The sequence below is a fragment of the Rasamsonia emersonii genome (assembly GCF_000968595.1).
Source record: "Rasamsonia emersonii CBS 393.64 chromosome Unknown ctg1118621759968, whole genome shotgun sequence".
In the NCBI taxonomy this organism is placed as follows: Eukaryota; Fungi; Ascomycota; class Eurotiomycetes; order Eurotiales; family Trichocomaceae; genus Rasamsonia; species Rasamsonia emersonii.
Genome location: NW_013563319.1, coordinates 170,262 through 186,043, shown reverse-complemented (window position 1 = coordinate 186,043; position 15,782 = coordinate 170,262). Strand labels below are relative to the sequence as shown.

General features: G+C 47.0%; 3 protein-coding genes across 3 annotated transcripts; 1 reads left to right on the top strand and 2 right to left on the bottom strand.

The window, feature by feature from the left end:
• Positions 1-8,456: 8,456 nt before the first annotated feature.
• T310_0932 (uncharacterized protein) lies at positions 8,457-9,041 on the bottom strand (the record flags this gene model as incomplete). The annotated part of the gene is made up of 1 exon (XM_013476225.1): positions 8,457-9,041. One exon carries the CDS (start codon positions 9,039-9,041, stop codon positions 8,457-8,459), a length of 585 nt encoding a protein of 194 aa, XP_013331679.1.
• Positions 9,042-10,119: 1,078 nt separating this feature from the next.
• On the top strand, positions 10,120-13,171 carry T310_0931 (High affinity cAMP phosphodiesterase; the record flags this gene model as incomplete). Its single annotated transcript, XM_013476224.1, has 5 exons — positions 10,120-10,279; positions 10,344-10,968; positions 11,025-11,087; positions 11,155-11,923; positions 12,032-13,171. The coding sequence occupies 5 exons, from the start codon at positions 10,120-10,122 to the stop codon at positions 13,169-13,171; spliced, it is 2,757 nt and encodes a 918-aa protein (XP_013331678.1).
• Positions 13,172-14,390: 1,219 nt separating this feature from the next.
• On the bottom strand, positions 14,391-15,361 carry T310_0930 (Selenoprotein domain protein; the record flags this gene model as incomplete). The annotated part of the gene is made up of 3 exons (XM_013476223.1): positions 14,391-14,662; positions 14,772-15,054; positions 15,191-15,361. The coding sequence occupies 3 exons, from the start codon at positions 15,359-15,361 to the stop codon at positions 14,391-14,393; spliced, it is 726 nt and encodes a 241-aa protein (XP_013331677.1).
• Positions 15,362-15,782: the final 421 nt, after the last annotated feature.

Sequence of the window (15,782 nt, the reverse complement as noted above, 5' to 3'; positions counted from 1 at the left end):
CAGCAATATTGAGAAAGTTCTCGTTGAGAAACCTATCATCTACAACCCGAATAACACCAGCTACGTGTTCGCTAGCAAAATTCACCACTGGTAGGTACATACTCCAGTTTACTTTACATTGGCTACTTATGAAACTTGTTTCTAGGTATTGCGCCTGTCTTCTCTAGGACACAGCGTCTGCCAGCATAATAAACTATGGAACACTGTTGCAATTGACAGTTGATGCAATTAGCCAGCTGATTTTAACCTTATCAGCTCTTAGATCCTCTATGTTTGTCAGCAGGTAATATGTTGCCACTAGAGGATCAATACCAGAAGGAGTTCTACCAGTGTCTATATACTGTACTGGACGGTCAGGTTATAATTTCTCCTGAATTTGTGATCAAGAAACACACTGGTGGTAGGATGATTGACTTTTTTTTTGTTGCCCCCAAGAAGTGGGGTTTTGAACTGCTGAGAGATCGCGATCACAAGTTATCGATGCATCAGACCTGAAAACTGTCAATTCCTTTACTTTGTCGGAGAATCCCAATCATATGGCATGAAAATTTCCCCTGGCATCAGGAATATCAAATGGCATTCAAAGATAGGATACTGAAAGAGAAGGCTAGTATCAATTAGCCATAAGTATGGATGTACAGCATATTCAGCAGGAAGGAGCATATTCTTATGACCTTCAGAATCTTCTAACCTAAGACAGGGACTAATTTAGTAAAAAAATATCTTTGAACCTTTTATTGCAGAATATAAGAATATCCTAGAAAGTAAAGGCATGTATTAATATATTTGTTATCCCTGAAAATCTGGCACATCAAATACTATTTCCATCCTTCTATGGTTGGCCGTAGGTATGGCCACTTTACTTGGTCATGTGACAAATGGCAAATATAAGCACAGAGTATTATTATTATTATGAGCAGCAGGAGTAAAATAGCAGGAGTTAAGGTAGTCAGAAAATAATGGCAATCCTTTGAAGAACTACCTAGGTACCTATAATAGATCTAATGCCTGCCTATTATAGTATATAACATGCCCTATAGAATACTTTTCTAATATCATAGAGCAGTATGGTGCTATGATATTTGCTTGTAAATAAATAAATCAGGAAGTCTTAAGCTTTTATTTGAATTTAATACTACTATTAGCCTCTTGCTCTCTTAAGATTCCCCCTCATATTATTATTCTAGGATAGATAGATTAAATATCACAGGCTGCTGTATCAAGGATCTCCTATATTCTTGAAATTCTAGGTAGGTAGGTCTTCTTTCAGTTGCTATCCAGGATAGCAATCGTAGTATTCATTGCAACTATGCCTCTTCTTAAAGCAGCTAGCTCCCCTGGAGGTTTACGCATGAACATGTTACTCTGGCTTTGCAGAAAAATCCTCCTATAAGGGTATTCTGAGAGGCAATTCCCTTGAAAAGAAACAAAAGGAGAGAGAGGTGGAGGAAGAAACAGCCCGAGAAACAATAAACTCAATTTAACTCAGGCACAGACAGGTACAGACACAACACGGACACCCACGTGGTTGGACGATGACAAGGCGTAATAATAACGATATAACAATAATAAGTAAAAGGTTACAGTAGGCATGGCGTACGGAGTGCACGATAAATTGATACGTAGCCTAACTAAGTAATTAATTAATTATATGTACTCTGACTATGGCTGGCTGACTAGCTTTTGCTGGGGATCTCGGGGACGAAGAACGAGGAGAGTAGGAGGAGGAAGCTCGAGCACCGGGGTACCTAGGTAATTACCTATCTGTGTATAGTACACATGTTCCTGGAAGGCCTAGGTACTAGGTAGCTATCTGTGCGCTGGATATGGTTCGATCGGATTATTGATCAATCAATTGATCGATCGATCGTCTGTCGCACAGACACGAACAGACAACAAAACAACGTTGTCGAGTCTCGACAAGAAAGAATACGGAGATGCGTCTACAAAGTAACTCTGTAACTCCATCTAATCTAACTAAGGTAATTGGTTAGTCAAAGACTGTTTGTTATTATTATTATTGATTAATTAGCTGTCTGTGCGCAGCAGAGATCCGTGCTTCGTGAAGCTTTGGCTTCTAGAAGGTGTTTTATTCAGATGTCTGTATTAAGTATTGATTGAAGTCGGATGGCTGGGAATTTCATTTGTTTATGTGAATTGGATTTGATGATAATGGTAATAATATTGATACCTCATTCTCTAACTCAATGGACTGAGCTGAACTGAGGTGTTAGAATATATATATATCTGTACCATCCATATTCAGGCTTTACCTCACTGGTACTGATATTGTACGTACCATGATGCAGTATAGATCGTCGGCGACGGCTAGTAAACACGTCAAGGTGTACTGTAATTCAATTCTAGCAGGAGTCTAGTTAATAATTACTGGCCTGGTCTGTCATTCAGCGCCACGTTCAGCATCAGAAGTTCAGAACCTCTACCTAACCACTCGGAACATGTGTGGCCGACCACGTGCAAGCGGTCCGCATCTTCCAGACGTTAGTTAGCCCGCTCGACAGTGGAGATCCATTTTTTTCTCAAAACATATGGACTCAGCATTGACCCGTTCCTGAATTTACGGCAATAAATAAGACTAGACTGGAGAGACGAGGCGAAAAACTTTGGATTAGACGTCGTTTTTTGACCCACCGTCGAGGAAGTAAAGATCTAATGGAGTACCTTGTGGGAGAAAATAATGAAAACGAGAGAGAGAAAGAGACAGGAAAAGAGAGGGTGAGGTTTGATAGATTTCTTTGCAAGGTGCAGTCTTGCAGATCTATCCACAAGATGCTAGCTAGCAGATTCTTCTTTTTTTTTCAGCTGGTCAAGGGTGCTATGAAAACCCTGTTTTGTTTCTTCCTGACAGGCAGTGATTTGGACCCTAGCATCAGCAGAGGTGTATTATTGCTTGCCTGATATAGGCCACTGGTGAATTTTGACAATGTGTGTTGGTCTGCTGCGGTGGAGTTGCGTCTTGATATCAACCTGTATTCGAATCTAGTCTAGTCCATACCTGTGATTCGAGTTAGTTGGCTGTAACAAGAAATAGAATCTATGTGGATATTATTTTGCAAATCGCCTGCTTGTTACTTAATGTAAGAACGATCTCGGAGGGAGCTTCGTGCGTATACATCTCCCTGTTGCGCTGTATACAGATCTTGATAGCAGATGCATAGTATATAGATAGATAGAACACGATAGTGTCGACACCGTTCTATAAGCTGAGTCGGAGTCATGCAACGGTGGATTGATATCTTGCCCTGTTATTGGTATCTCTACAGCACGCAGTCTAGTCAACCATGATTGACAGTACAGACAGACAGCATGGGGTCGGTGTCAAAGAAACCGTGGGAGAAGGTACAGCTGCAGCACTTTACTACACCAGATCAAGACTAGATTGTACTGTACAGCTTACAGCAATGCGAACGGGAGGGGGGGGGGATTATTTCCCATTCAGCTGTCCAGGAAGAATGCAATTGACTGTTAATCTGGATTCTCCAAGACGTATGGTTAGTGCATGCACTTGTCCTTTTTCTGCGGTGTCCGTCATCTTGAGACTCACTATAAAAACGAATATTAATATTACATTTTATTAGTAGTAGGATACATCTTACTACTGCTCGACCTTGTTTGTTTGGGGGCCGAGTTTCGATTCCGGCTGGAAAGAGGAAGGTAAAGTTGAATAGGTGCTTCGTTCACACTGCTTATCTGTTTTATCCAAAGTATGTAGTTAGGAATGCATTAGCCTCAAGGGTATATTTTTAGTGTTGCCATTGTTATGTTATTGTGCATTGTTATTGTTTCTATGCAAGTCAATAATGCCGGGGCTGAATGATGCCGCATACATGATAATAGCTCTTATTATTATTGTTTGTTTATGTTTACGAAAGCGCGGGATCATAACAATAGCAACAACAATACAATATAGTACAGACTAATAAGCCCTGTTAATTAATTAATGACATGGGGTAATCATTATGTCCGTGCTGCCGCATATGTAGGTGGCTAATACTCGGTCCAATTATCCCTCTCGATCGAGAAGGCGTTCTGTTGGTGATTTGGGGGCGCTTTTTTTTTCCCCTCATTTCTTCGATTTGCTTTGCCTCCTTCACTTCATCTTTATGTCTGATCTGGACTTTGACGGCATGTGATGGATCGATTGTCGATCTAGGATGACAGATTTATTAATAATAAATAATTCATTGGTCGTGTAGAGAAACAATAATCAGCCCACAATCTGACTACCAGTTCACTAAGTGAGACAGGTGCTGTAGGCCCTTGCAGTAGCTAAACAGTCATCTCAGCGGGGAATGGTGCCAATTGTACTATGTATATGTTAAATATGACAATGGGTGATATATCCCGTACAATCTCGTACTCCGTACAAGCTTATCTGATCAACTGCACAATGCACGCTGTTCCACGAGCTATCATGCCTGGACGTTGATTGCGTTGGATTGACCTACGACAGGTTATGCTTCAAGTATAGTCCAGGTACTTTACCTAATATGTTGGATCCAGCTTATTACAGTCATCTTTGTACCGACACAGGACAGTGGCTCCACAGAATACTTTTCCCTTTGTTATGCTCAATTATTTGACACGAGAAGCTAGGAATATAGAACATAGAATATGGAAATTTCTGGCAACGAAGATGGAAAACTGGTGAAGGTACTTGGCTCTATACCATAGTATGTAAGGTATCCCATGCCATGGAGCAGGTTTCGGAAATATATACAAAAGGAAGAAAGTGGGAAACCTTAACCGCAAACCAACTACGTAAGCAGAGTGATGTGTCTAATCTAATAATATTAAAAAAGGTTTCATTCTAGAAGTCTTGCCCCGTAGGGAGGGAGTACTCCGTACCGTCTCCCCAGTTTAAAGCACCTGGGGGCCAAAGCCTAATTAATGAATCCTCCGTCCATCCTACCGGGACCCCAAAGCGGTAGGCAGAGGAGACAGAAAGAAAGGAAGAAAGCAACTTACTATTATTAAATATTATTGGAAAACCTCATAGCAGGCTAGTTTAGTTTAGTTTCGTTTAGTTTAACCCTGTATAGTAGGTATCTAGGTATATCGTATCCATGCAGCAAGGATCTGATCTGATCTGATTCGTATTCGGATAATCTCGTCTGTTGTCTTATGTCTTACGTCTTAGCCTGTACATGTACCTACTAACGGAGAAGTCCGAATGGACCGTGCCATGGAAGCTTCGACAGCTGTATAGACTTTACAGAGAAAGATATTCGCTATTGGAAGATCATCCTGGCATAGTTTCCTGGAGAGTATCGTAATAGTGCCAACACTTGTTTTTTTTTCTCCCTTTCATTTCTGAATCCGGATAAGACAATGCGAGTGAATACAGAGTATGCATGTATTTGTATATGTATATATGGTGTCGTGTGAGCTTGTTGATCGATATTCATTTCAGCTGAAGGAAGATTTCCGGATGATGGGAAATGGGACTCCGCCTGGATGGTGTGAGCGGGGGTGGAATCCTTCCGATTCGAAACTGCCCTCTAAGCCCTCTCTGATAGGCGTAAGTAGCGTGCGGGAGGGTTCAGTATCACAGACAAAAATAAAAGGCGTCTTCGCACAGAGGATGTACTCCATACTCTGTACAGTATAGTATACTCAGATCGCCCCGGTTAGGCAACGTTATTTCTTATTTTTGCGTCTGCATGGGCCCCAGATCGACGAGATCCTCGCCGGGCGCTGAGTGGAGGATCCTTCAATTCTTGGGGTTGGACTAGTAGTGGCGTAACCTTGGTAATGGCCTGAAATTTTTATGACCGCTAACGTATCTCCCAGGTAAAGGGCCCTTGTATCGGTACCCTCGATTTCTATTGGGCAGACGTCCAAATTCCCATGCCATCCATGCAGACACATCACTGCGATGCAAGGGCCCCGTCCTGGCCAATCAGCTTGTCGGCACCGGATTCCGCTGGCGCCCACGATTCCATTCCTGCCAGCGCAGTACCAGCCTGCAGTCCTTTCCACTCCTCCGAGTCCTCTCAGAGTGCTGATTAATCCGATCCAAAATGGCATCTTGATCGTCATCACGGCGGCAATGAGCGCATCCGAGGATTCCGGTCTCATAGGTAGAGTAAGAGTATGGTGGCCACAGGTCTGTGCCTTGCATCATGAGGTGAGATCAGATCGGATCTGCTACTATTACTGCTATTTATTATTACTTCGTCTTACAGAGTATTCTGCAGTCAATAATGGAGTTAGTACTGTACCTTTGTTTGGTAGAAATTAGAGGTGCTGCCTGTCATACAGTGATTATATAAACATTATATAATTCGCGAGAGGGTACCGCCTTCTTAATCCGTATTTCCATATTCAATGCTCACATCACCAAGCGTCTGCAACCTCTGAAGCGACAGGGGTTATTCCGGCCTGGTGGACTACTGGGTTTGCGATCCTGGCGCTGGGATGGCGTAGGATCGCCAGCAGTAGTCGTATAGAGTACCTCTGTATGGATGGTTTGAACCATTCAATTCTTGGCAAGCAGGTGACGACATTGCATGCCAGAAGTTAGAACTGCAGCGGGCGAATCAGGATCACGTGGGGCGACCAGGAAGAGAACGCCTGCTGAGCTTCAGATTACTCCGCAGTGATATAGTTAGTTAACGTATTTCCCGGCTGTTTCGATCACCCGGTTGCTCCGATCACTAGAATACCCATACAAAATGCGTTTTTTTGTACGCTCATACCACAATGTCTATATTATATCCTGGCCTTTAATTTTAAAATCAGATTATATATAGGTATAACTACTTGTAAGAGAAATATAAGGTTAATATTATATATATTGCCTTTTAGATACCTATTTTTTAATTTTACATAAAAATTACACTGTATTTTATATTATTCCAGTAAATAATAGAGTAGACTACTTCTGATTAATGCTGTATGCTGTAAATACTTTATAATTATAGTATATAAAATATCTCTTTAATATCTTTAAAGCTTGTTGAGATATGAGCGTACAAAAAAACGCATTTTGTATGGGTATTCTAGTGATCGGAGCAACCGGGTGATCGAAACAGCCGGGAAATACGTTATATGTAGTAGATTAGGTAATGCGGTCCCATCCAGAGCACCGGGATTCTTCAGTATGAAGTACCTACCTACCTCGGTTGGTGCCTTTCCCTCATCAAAGAAGCTTAGATACTGCGTGAAACTCTGCGATGGCATCACATCTCACTAAGTACAAGTACCCCGGAGATGGGTGTCGAATTGGGCGTAGCGCGTGACGATCTTTGACAATCCGGTAAGTTCCTCCGTCCAGCGATCCCATTCTCCCGGAGGCTGAAACTGAGCCTAACTTTAATAATAATACTACCTCTGTACCTCGATAAGGGCGATTCTGAGAATTGAAGCTAGAAGCCCAGGGGATAGGCGCTTAAATTCTAATAATATCGCTCGCAATCAGCTTCTTTGCTACGGAGCAGTCAGGAATCTGCATGAAGCAGTCGGTACGCTGCTGGACACTGCTGCTGTTCTATTCCTGACTGCTGGCAACCTGCGATCGACCAGGCGGAGGCGATCCTGGCTCGTGCTTATCGGGCGGGGCGTCACGCCGGCACGGGCCCCGCTTTCGGTCAGCAAGTCACGTTGCTGCAAACCGGGCATCGTAATAAGTAATTATATTAGGTTGAAAACGACATGCTGCATGCATGGGGGATTGGCCGCCACCTGCCTTTCCTGGGCGCTGAAGCCTTGCGACTTAGCCACCTCGAGGGCCCGTTCGGCAGCTCCTTCGAGATAACTGCCCGCCTCGTAATTTATAAAATTAGAGGTTAGGTTAGGTACCTGTAGGTGATACTTCTTGGCTCCATCGTCCTCCCGCCATCGACGGTTCGTGATTCGATGGCCCGTTTGGAGAAGCCAAGCCCGACTAAGTACTCCGTACTGTACACGTTCTTTTTGGCCCCTGCGACGCCGCTAACGTGCTGACAAAGCCACCAACCCCAGCATGCCCATGCTGCCACCTGCACTTTCATTGTTGGTATTTATTGCCATGGCTATGGCCACGCCTGATGACATGCTGCCAAATCCCTGCCGTGCAACCTACTCTGCTGCTCTTTCAGCATGCGCCTTAATATCAATATTGAATTAATTTAGATTAATATTAATGTTAATATTAATATTGAATATTTGATCTTTCTACTGTATCTGCGATCTGATCAATCGAGGCCGCGCGATCGGATCCAGCCTGCTAGCCTGTGGCCTTAGTAGTAAATACTCCAGACTGTTAATTATATTAATAGCCGTCTAAACAAAGCCATTACTGCTTCCGGTATCTACTGCGAGAACTGATGGACTTAGCGCTCAGCTAGCTGCTTGCGAGTCTGCCAGCTTCAGCCTTCTAGAAGAACTAAGCCAGTCTCCACTCTCCACGCACTCGATCGCCCCGCCGTTGGCCAGTCACGACTGCGTACAATTCAGTACACTGGAGAACCGTAGGCATTCTCTGCTCTTTCTCCATTTTCGTACGGTGCCGGTCCTCTGCGTCCAGAAGAGCGCTCGGGAGCAGGAGCGACTCCGCCTCTGATCCCCAGCCACAGCCGTCCGTCTGGGAAGGAGGGAATGGGCTGGCTGCGTCCTTCCTCCGGCGCACCTTCCCTGCCATTTCCTGTTCCCGGGGCCTCCATGTCCATGATCCCTGCTGGGCGGCCTGCCTGGGCAGCCTCCAGGGCAGCCCGGTGGGGGTCGGCGAGGAACGCGAGTGGGGATTGGCGGGCAGCCGTGCAGAACTTCGAGCCAGCAGCGTATCCCCCGCCCAGCAGCCAATGGGCGTGCCGGGCGGCCCCTCGGGAGGGCGTAATCTGTGACGCAGGCCGGTTCCCACGGGCCCGTATTACCGCTAACGGGACTAGCGCCGCTGCATGCCCGTAATCCTGCTCGGCCTCCTGCTGGTCGAGCCACCGCCGACTCCAGACTCGCTCTCCTCCCACCAACCAGATCAGCCAGCAGCGCTCGGCCCGCCCCCTCGACCTTCTGGAAGGCCAGCAGAACACGAGCACCATCATCGCTCCCCCTCTCTCGTCCTTTGTCCTATGGCATCTGCCTGCCTTCACCACGGCTCTGTCATCTCATCTCCTCGCCCGCTCTCTGTCCTGTCGCGTCCTGATCCGATCGCTGCATGCTAAGACTTACGCTCCCTCGCTCCTCCTAACTTCTCCTGTTGGTCCTTCCATCTCCACATCCATCCCATCTTCCCAATTCCGTCTTCTTTCGTCCTGCCCTGCCTTCTCTGCCTTCTTTCTCCTCCGCTCGTGACTTCCTCCATCAAACTGGCTCCCAATTCGCGACATTGACCCTCCCCTCGACCTCCGCCTGCCGTCTTCTAGCACACCGCTCCATCTTCACACGGGACCACAGCCTATCTTCTTCGAAGAAATCCCGGTCCATTGCAACCTCCTGCGACCCTCGCGTGGACTCGACTCGCACTCGGACCCTTCCCCACGGACACTGTGTCGACATACCCGCCATGAGGTCTTAAGAGATCGAACATCGAGTCCTTTCCACAGTGTCCCTTCGTCACCTCGTGCGCAGGCTATCGTGATTTCCGGACGGATCCTGGATGTCGTGCGCAGGCATTCGTTCATTCCTCTATCTTGCTAGCGACGCAGGCGACGTTGGTGTTACGGGCCGGGTGACCGTCGGCTCGACCTCTCGACTTTAACCTTCCGAATCTACCTACGAATATCTGCTGAGGACCAGACCATTTCGACCGGTCCTTGTACTGCGATCTATATATATACATCATTAGCCGACGTCTATACAGAGTCTGGGCTCGGGACGATCTCTGAAGTGCACGGAAGAACACGAAGTGTCCAGACCGACTGCTGGGCAAAGGAACTGTTCTCGAACTGTGGACTCAATTGTTGGGAAATTCAACCAGTTGCTGAAACCAACGTCGGCGTTATTTTCCCGTCTCCCCCTTCTCGCATCTTCCTACCTTCGCTCATTGCTGGCACATCCACAAGAATATCGCTTTATGACCGCGATCACCACCCGTCTGTCCGTGTGTGGATCTGGGTTGTGATCTGACCCGGAATTTGGCGATTCTTCGTGGCTGTGTTTTTTTTTTAAATTCAAATCATGTCTCGCCCCGACGACAGTTCCGCGGTCTATATAGATGACCGCGTTAAGATCGAAAGATGGGTGCGCCGCAACTCTGTAGATCAGCCTGGTCTCCTTGCAGACGAACCCCCGGAGCTGAAGCAAAATGTGGTCACGCTGCTCAGCGTGTGCAAGCAGAGTAAGTTCTTGCAATTTCTCCCTGCCCTATACGACTTCAATGACGTTTCCTAACAAGGCCACAGTTTATCTATGTCACTCAGCCAAGTCGTTTGCAACGGCCATAGCCGAGTTAAATGAACGAAGCACAACGGACGGCAAATCCGTATTTGCCTTCTTCGATATCGAAAATAGCAGGGAATCTGCCTCATCTCGCCGTCGTAAAAACCGTGACTCAACCACCGGATCGGGACAGACTTCAATCGGCCCCCTTTCTCGCGGATTTACCTTCTCCGCGGAGTCTGAAGATTCGTATGGAATTCAACTGCTGGCTCTGTTGACATCCGACCTCCAATTACAAGAGGGCCCTAAGCTCATCATCCCTGTCGCCCTGGTGCGTCCATACGAACAGCCCGCCGCCAAGCCATCAGTCGAAGAAAGCGAACCCGACGAATGTCCGCCTGATGATGACCTCAGCGTTTCGTTACCGGAGCCGAGCCTGTGTGCGCGCTGTTTGGATGCTGGCGCTGTGGATATCCTTATCCAGCCGTTGGAGAAGAGCAGGGTGGATGGGCTTCTGGTGCACGCCTATCGCGTTCGCAAAGCGGCCCAAAAGGAGATTTCTCGCTTCATGTCCGTCAAGAAAACGAGGAAGCGTTCGTGGGTTGGCGTTCACGATGAACAACCATATGCCTACCTGAGAGAAGCGATGTATGTTGTTTTCCTCCTCCGGGGTGGTAATCCGAACATGCTGACAATCTGTTCAGGGTCTCGAAGCTGATGAAGTCGATCTGCAACCCGGAAGACATGATCGATGAATTCCAAGACCGGTGGGTAACTCCCTTCGAACCGCGCTGACATTCATTAAGCTTCGTTTCTTGCTGACGATCGTGTCAGGCTGGATGTTCTCGATGAGCGGAAGCTTCTGGTGGAGCGTAAAATCGGTGACTGGGATTTCTCCGCTCACGACTTTTCCGACGATGAACTTGCCTATGCTGCACAAAAGATGCTGGAGCATGCCTTGACAATGCCCGAAGTGGGATATTTTAGGCTGACGCCTGGTATGAATATGATCGTTACGACTCGGAGATATCCGACAGTCGAACTAACGTCTCCGATAGGCGAGCTACAGACTTTCGTGTTGGCAACCCGTACGGCGTACAATTCCTTCGTCCTTTATCATAACTTTCGCCATGCTGTCGACGTATTACAGTCTGTATTCAGCATCCTACTCCACATCGGTGCTCTACCTCCCTACGACCCGTCCCCTCTACCCCCGGTCTCCAAGTCTCCTATCGCGTCTTTACTTAGCCCATTCGATGTCCTGGTCCTCCTAATCTCGGCTCTCGGCCACGACGTCGGCCATCCCGGTGTGAACAACGTGTTTTTGGTCAAACTGAATGCGCCGCTGGCCCAGCTTTATAACGACAGCTCCGTCCTGGAAGCCTTTCACTGCGCGGCATTTTCCCAGATCCTTCGTCGTCATTGGCCGGCCGCTTTTAGGTCTACCAGTTTTCGTAAGCTCCTCATCAGCACCATCTTAGCCACGGACATGGGGGTGCATTTCCAATACATGAGTCGCATGGCAGAGTTGCAGCAGAAGTATCGTGACGATGGAGACATCGACAGGTGGAGTAATCAGGACTTGGAAAAGTATAGCTCACTGGTTTGTGGGTTGATCATAAAGTGTGCCGACATCAGCAACGTGGTTCGTAACCTTAATATTCCTAAGTTAGTCTGCATGCGTTGCTAACGTCTTTCTTTTTTTTTCCAGGCCCGGCCATGGCAAATCGCCGAAAAATGGACGAATATCCTCCAAAAGGAATTCGCCAACCAAGGTGAGATGGAAAAGGAGGTTGGAATGGAGACCGCTCTCTTTGGTGGACCTCCAGAACTCGGCAACGTTCTTAAGCTGGCCACCGGTCAAATCAGCTTCATGTCTATCTTCGCCCTGCCCCTCTTCGAAGGAGTCGCCGATCTCCTTCCGCAGATGGCTTTCGCCGTTCAGCAGATACAGTCGAATCGGACGATCTGGCAGGACCTGGCCGATCGGGAGCGGAGGAAAAGCTTGCTTCCTGAGCCGGAGTCTGATGTTGCACGTTCTCCCCGGTCATTCAGCCCTGTGGCCGCGAGGTCTCAAGACGAGCCGCGGGTTGAGGGGACTGGTGAGCAGTTGCCGGCCTCGTCCCCGCAAGAAAATGATGCCGGGCCTACAAATGTCAAAATCACTTTTGACCAGCCTCCTGATCAGAAACATCTGTCGATTACAACTGTCTGTGCTAAGCCCAGTGACACTGCAGACCAATTGCCACGGATCACCTCTGTCCCTGACATGAGAGTCCATAACGCTGAATCCACCCGCAAATCGTACTCCTCGGGCCATGTTTCTGTGCCGTCCTCCTCGCATGGCGCGGGCAGAGACACTAGAACGCAGAGTGCAAGCACCTGCTCAAATACTGTCACGACGCCTGTTTCCCCTGCCACCAACGCTACCAGTTTCGTCACGGTTGATAGCGGCGATGAGAGAGAACCAACTGTGTATGGACTTAGTTCTAGTGATTTGGTTGCTACGGAAAACGAGAATCCGTCCCGTCCAACTTCTTCGGGTCTGTACGCTATGATGGATCGTCAACGGTACGAAGCCCCAAACAACGGCCTCTACTTCCAACAGCGGTTCCATGCTTCTCATCGGATCGAGGACTTTGGGAAGAAGCATCATGTCATGACGGCAGTAGTTGGCCGCCATATCAGCAGCCGAGGATCGTCGCCTGTGGATCATGAACCGAAGCCCGGAAACTGTGTCCGATTTGACCCTCAGCCTACGTTTGTGCCGAAAGCCTTGCGGAAACGGAAAAGTCGCCTACGTTTGGCTTTTTGGAGGCGCAAAGAATCTAATCTTCAACAGCAGGCGTGAGGAGAGAAATCCAGCAACCACTTTCTCCATAACTTGCAATCTTTTTCTTTTCTCACTTTCGAGACATTACTGCGGTAGGCGTTCGGACAGGGACAAAACAAATATAGAGGCATCGGGCAATGGGCAATGGCATGGCGTTCTAGTGGCATCACGGTCCGTGGACAGGGGTTTGGTATTGACGACTTCTTTTATGATGTCACGTCGGGGCTTACGCATTTTTTTTTCCATTTGCGGTTGGTTGAGCGTTGATTGAAATCTCGATTTGCATATGACGGATTCAGATCTGCGGCATCTCCACGCTCTTTCCATCTCCTCATTCTTTTCGTCTCCTTTTGTTATCTTGCGATTTGGAGAGGCACCGTCTATGGCATTGGCTGTGGAAAAGAAAGCATTCGTTCTCTTTCCTTTTTTTTTTGTTCTTGCTGGTGGAAATCATTCTACCGGGACATTGGATATTGCATTATATTCCATGGGTGGTGACGTCTGTCGTTTTTGTCTTGCACGACGTGACATGGATGAAATTCATCATGGTCGACGGTCGATACCGGGGAGCACTACCGGATATATATTAGGCGTCATGGGGGTTTTGTTTGTTTTGGTTGTGTTATTACAGCAGACATCGTCGCGCCGTCTCTTTTTGGTCCTGTATAGAAGTCCTTCTTGTGGAGAATTGTTTCCTTTTTGTTTTTGCACTGTCTTTGAAACTTTTCTGTACTACTCAGTCTGTGTCTGTTTCACATTGCGGTGGGAATGTAAAAATTAAATAGGTCTGTGTGGCGAGCCTGGCGTTTCGAGGAATTTCAACCAATTCAACCAATTTCAGCCAATTCCTACTTCTTCGGCTTCTCCTTGTAAGACTGTCAGTGGACAACACAAGTAGATATGTGTCATCACGACTAGTAGGCTTTGTCGCCTGGAGAATATGCACCTCTGTCTGCCATTTCCGCACAAAGCTTAAGTTACTCCATCTAGCCCATTGGAGGTAGTAGGTAGACTGGTAGCGGGAACCAAGCGACTCCTCTGAACAGTATTCATTAAGACATACATAGTCTGTTTGCTACTCGCAGAGGATATACTCTAGCTCTCTATAGACTTCTTCATACTTCTACATCTACATATATGGCGACAGGTCCATTGCTCACAATTCTATGTAATAAGTAAAGGTATCAATTACGACTACTGTACAGCAACACTTTTTTTTTTTAAAAAAAAAACATTGTTATTGGCAATCCTCACATGTCTTTTGCTCGCCTTCACCCTTTTCGTCTTCTCTCTTTCCGGATGCCCCCATTCCTGCTGGTGTATTCTCATCCGTTGCGACGGTCTTTGCTGATGTCGTAGTTGCACCGGTGGTCGCAGCAGCAGTAACAGTAGCAGCGACAGGCGTCGATTCTGCGCCTTTGTTTTCCTTGCCCAGAGCACGATCGACGTGCCCCAGGTCTCGAGAGGGGTCGACGATGTTGCGCACGAGAGACTTGAGTTGTTTGACTTCTGTTTATTTTTTTTCGCGTCAGACACGGGAAAAGAATGAGTTTAGCTTACCATGTATGTACAGTACGAGAGAAGATGACACACGGAGAGAGAGAGAGAGAGAACATACCAGGAAACCCGCCATGCATCTTGCGATCCCAGAGGAGAGTCTCCTGCGTCCCTAGGCTGTCCTGAGACAGGTGGAAGATGGTCACAGTGAAGACCACCCCCCGTGGTCGGGATGAGAGATACTTCTCCGAGGCTTGTGTTGAAGGTTGAGAGAAGTTCCTGCGCGAACTGTCGCAAGAAAAGAAAAGTGAGTGATATGGAACAATAACAATAAAAGGCGAGATGACGGTTGGTTTTTCTTCATCACTCTCGACTTTATAATACAGAATGCTCAAAAAGGAATACTGGTAATCCCAAAAATTCTCGCGAAATGATCCCGTCAAACTTGCTTTAACTTGCAAAGAACGATCAATATAGACAACGCAAAGGAAACTGGGACAAAAGAAAGAAAAGAGGACGACGAAATTATATTTCACCTACATATGCCGCCCTGAGCATCCACTTGCACTGCGTACAGTACTTGATGGTGATCCGGGGCAGGTAGACATGCGACGATTCGGACGATGATGATGATGTCCCCACCAACGAGGCGGACTGCTCCCTGCGCTCGGTGGGAGTCTGCTGTTCGATGGGTGGCATTGGCTCTGTCATCTTGCCAGCAGTGCGGTATAATCTAGGGAGTTTTGTTTTATATCTCTGGTGCTGCTAATTAAAGATGTATGCTGGCAGTGTCGCTCACTGTGCTGTGTTCCGTTGTGGATGGCGATGATGTATGTGATGATGCTGATCTACGAATTAGAATTAGTTATCAGATCTCCATCTCGCCAGCACCTCGACACACATATCACCATTGGTCTTAGATCAAATCAAAGCATATGTCAACTTCCATTTCTCTTAGCTAGATGTAGTAGCCATGAAAATATGCAGCTATAATTAATATTAATAATATTTATCATACTCTCTCTGCGCAGGGTCCCTACAAAGAAATTATGTAGACACGTGACTGTCCTTTGGCTCCCTCTCCCACCCGGCATCCCACTCGGCCCAATGTCTACAATACTACGATAGACAT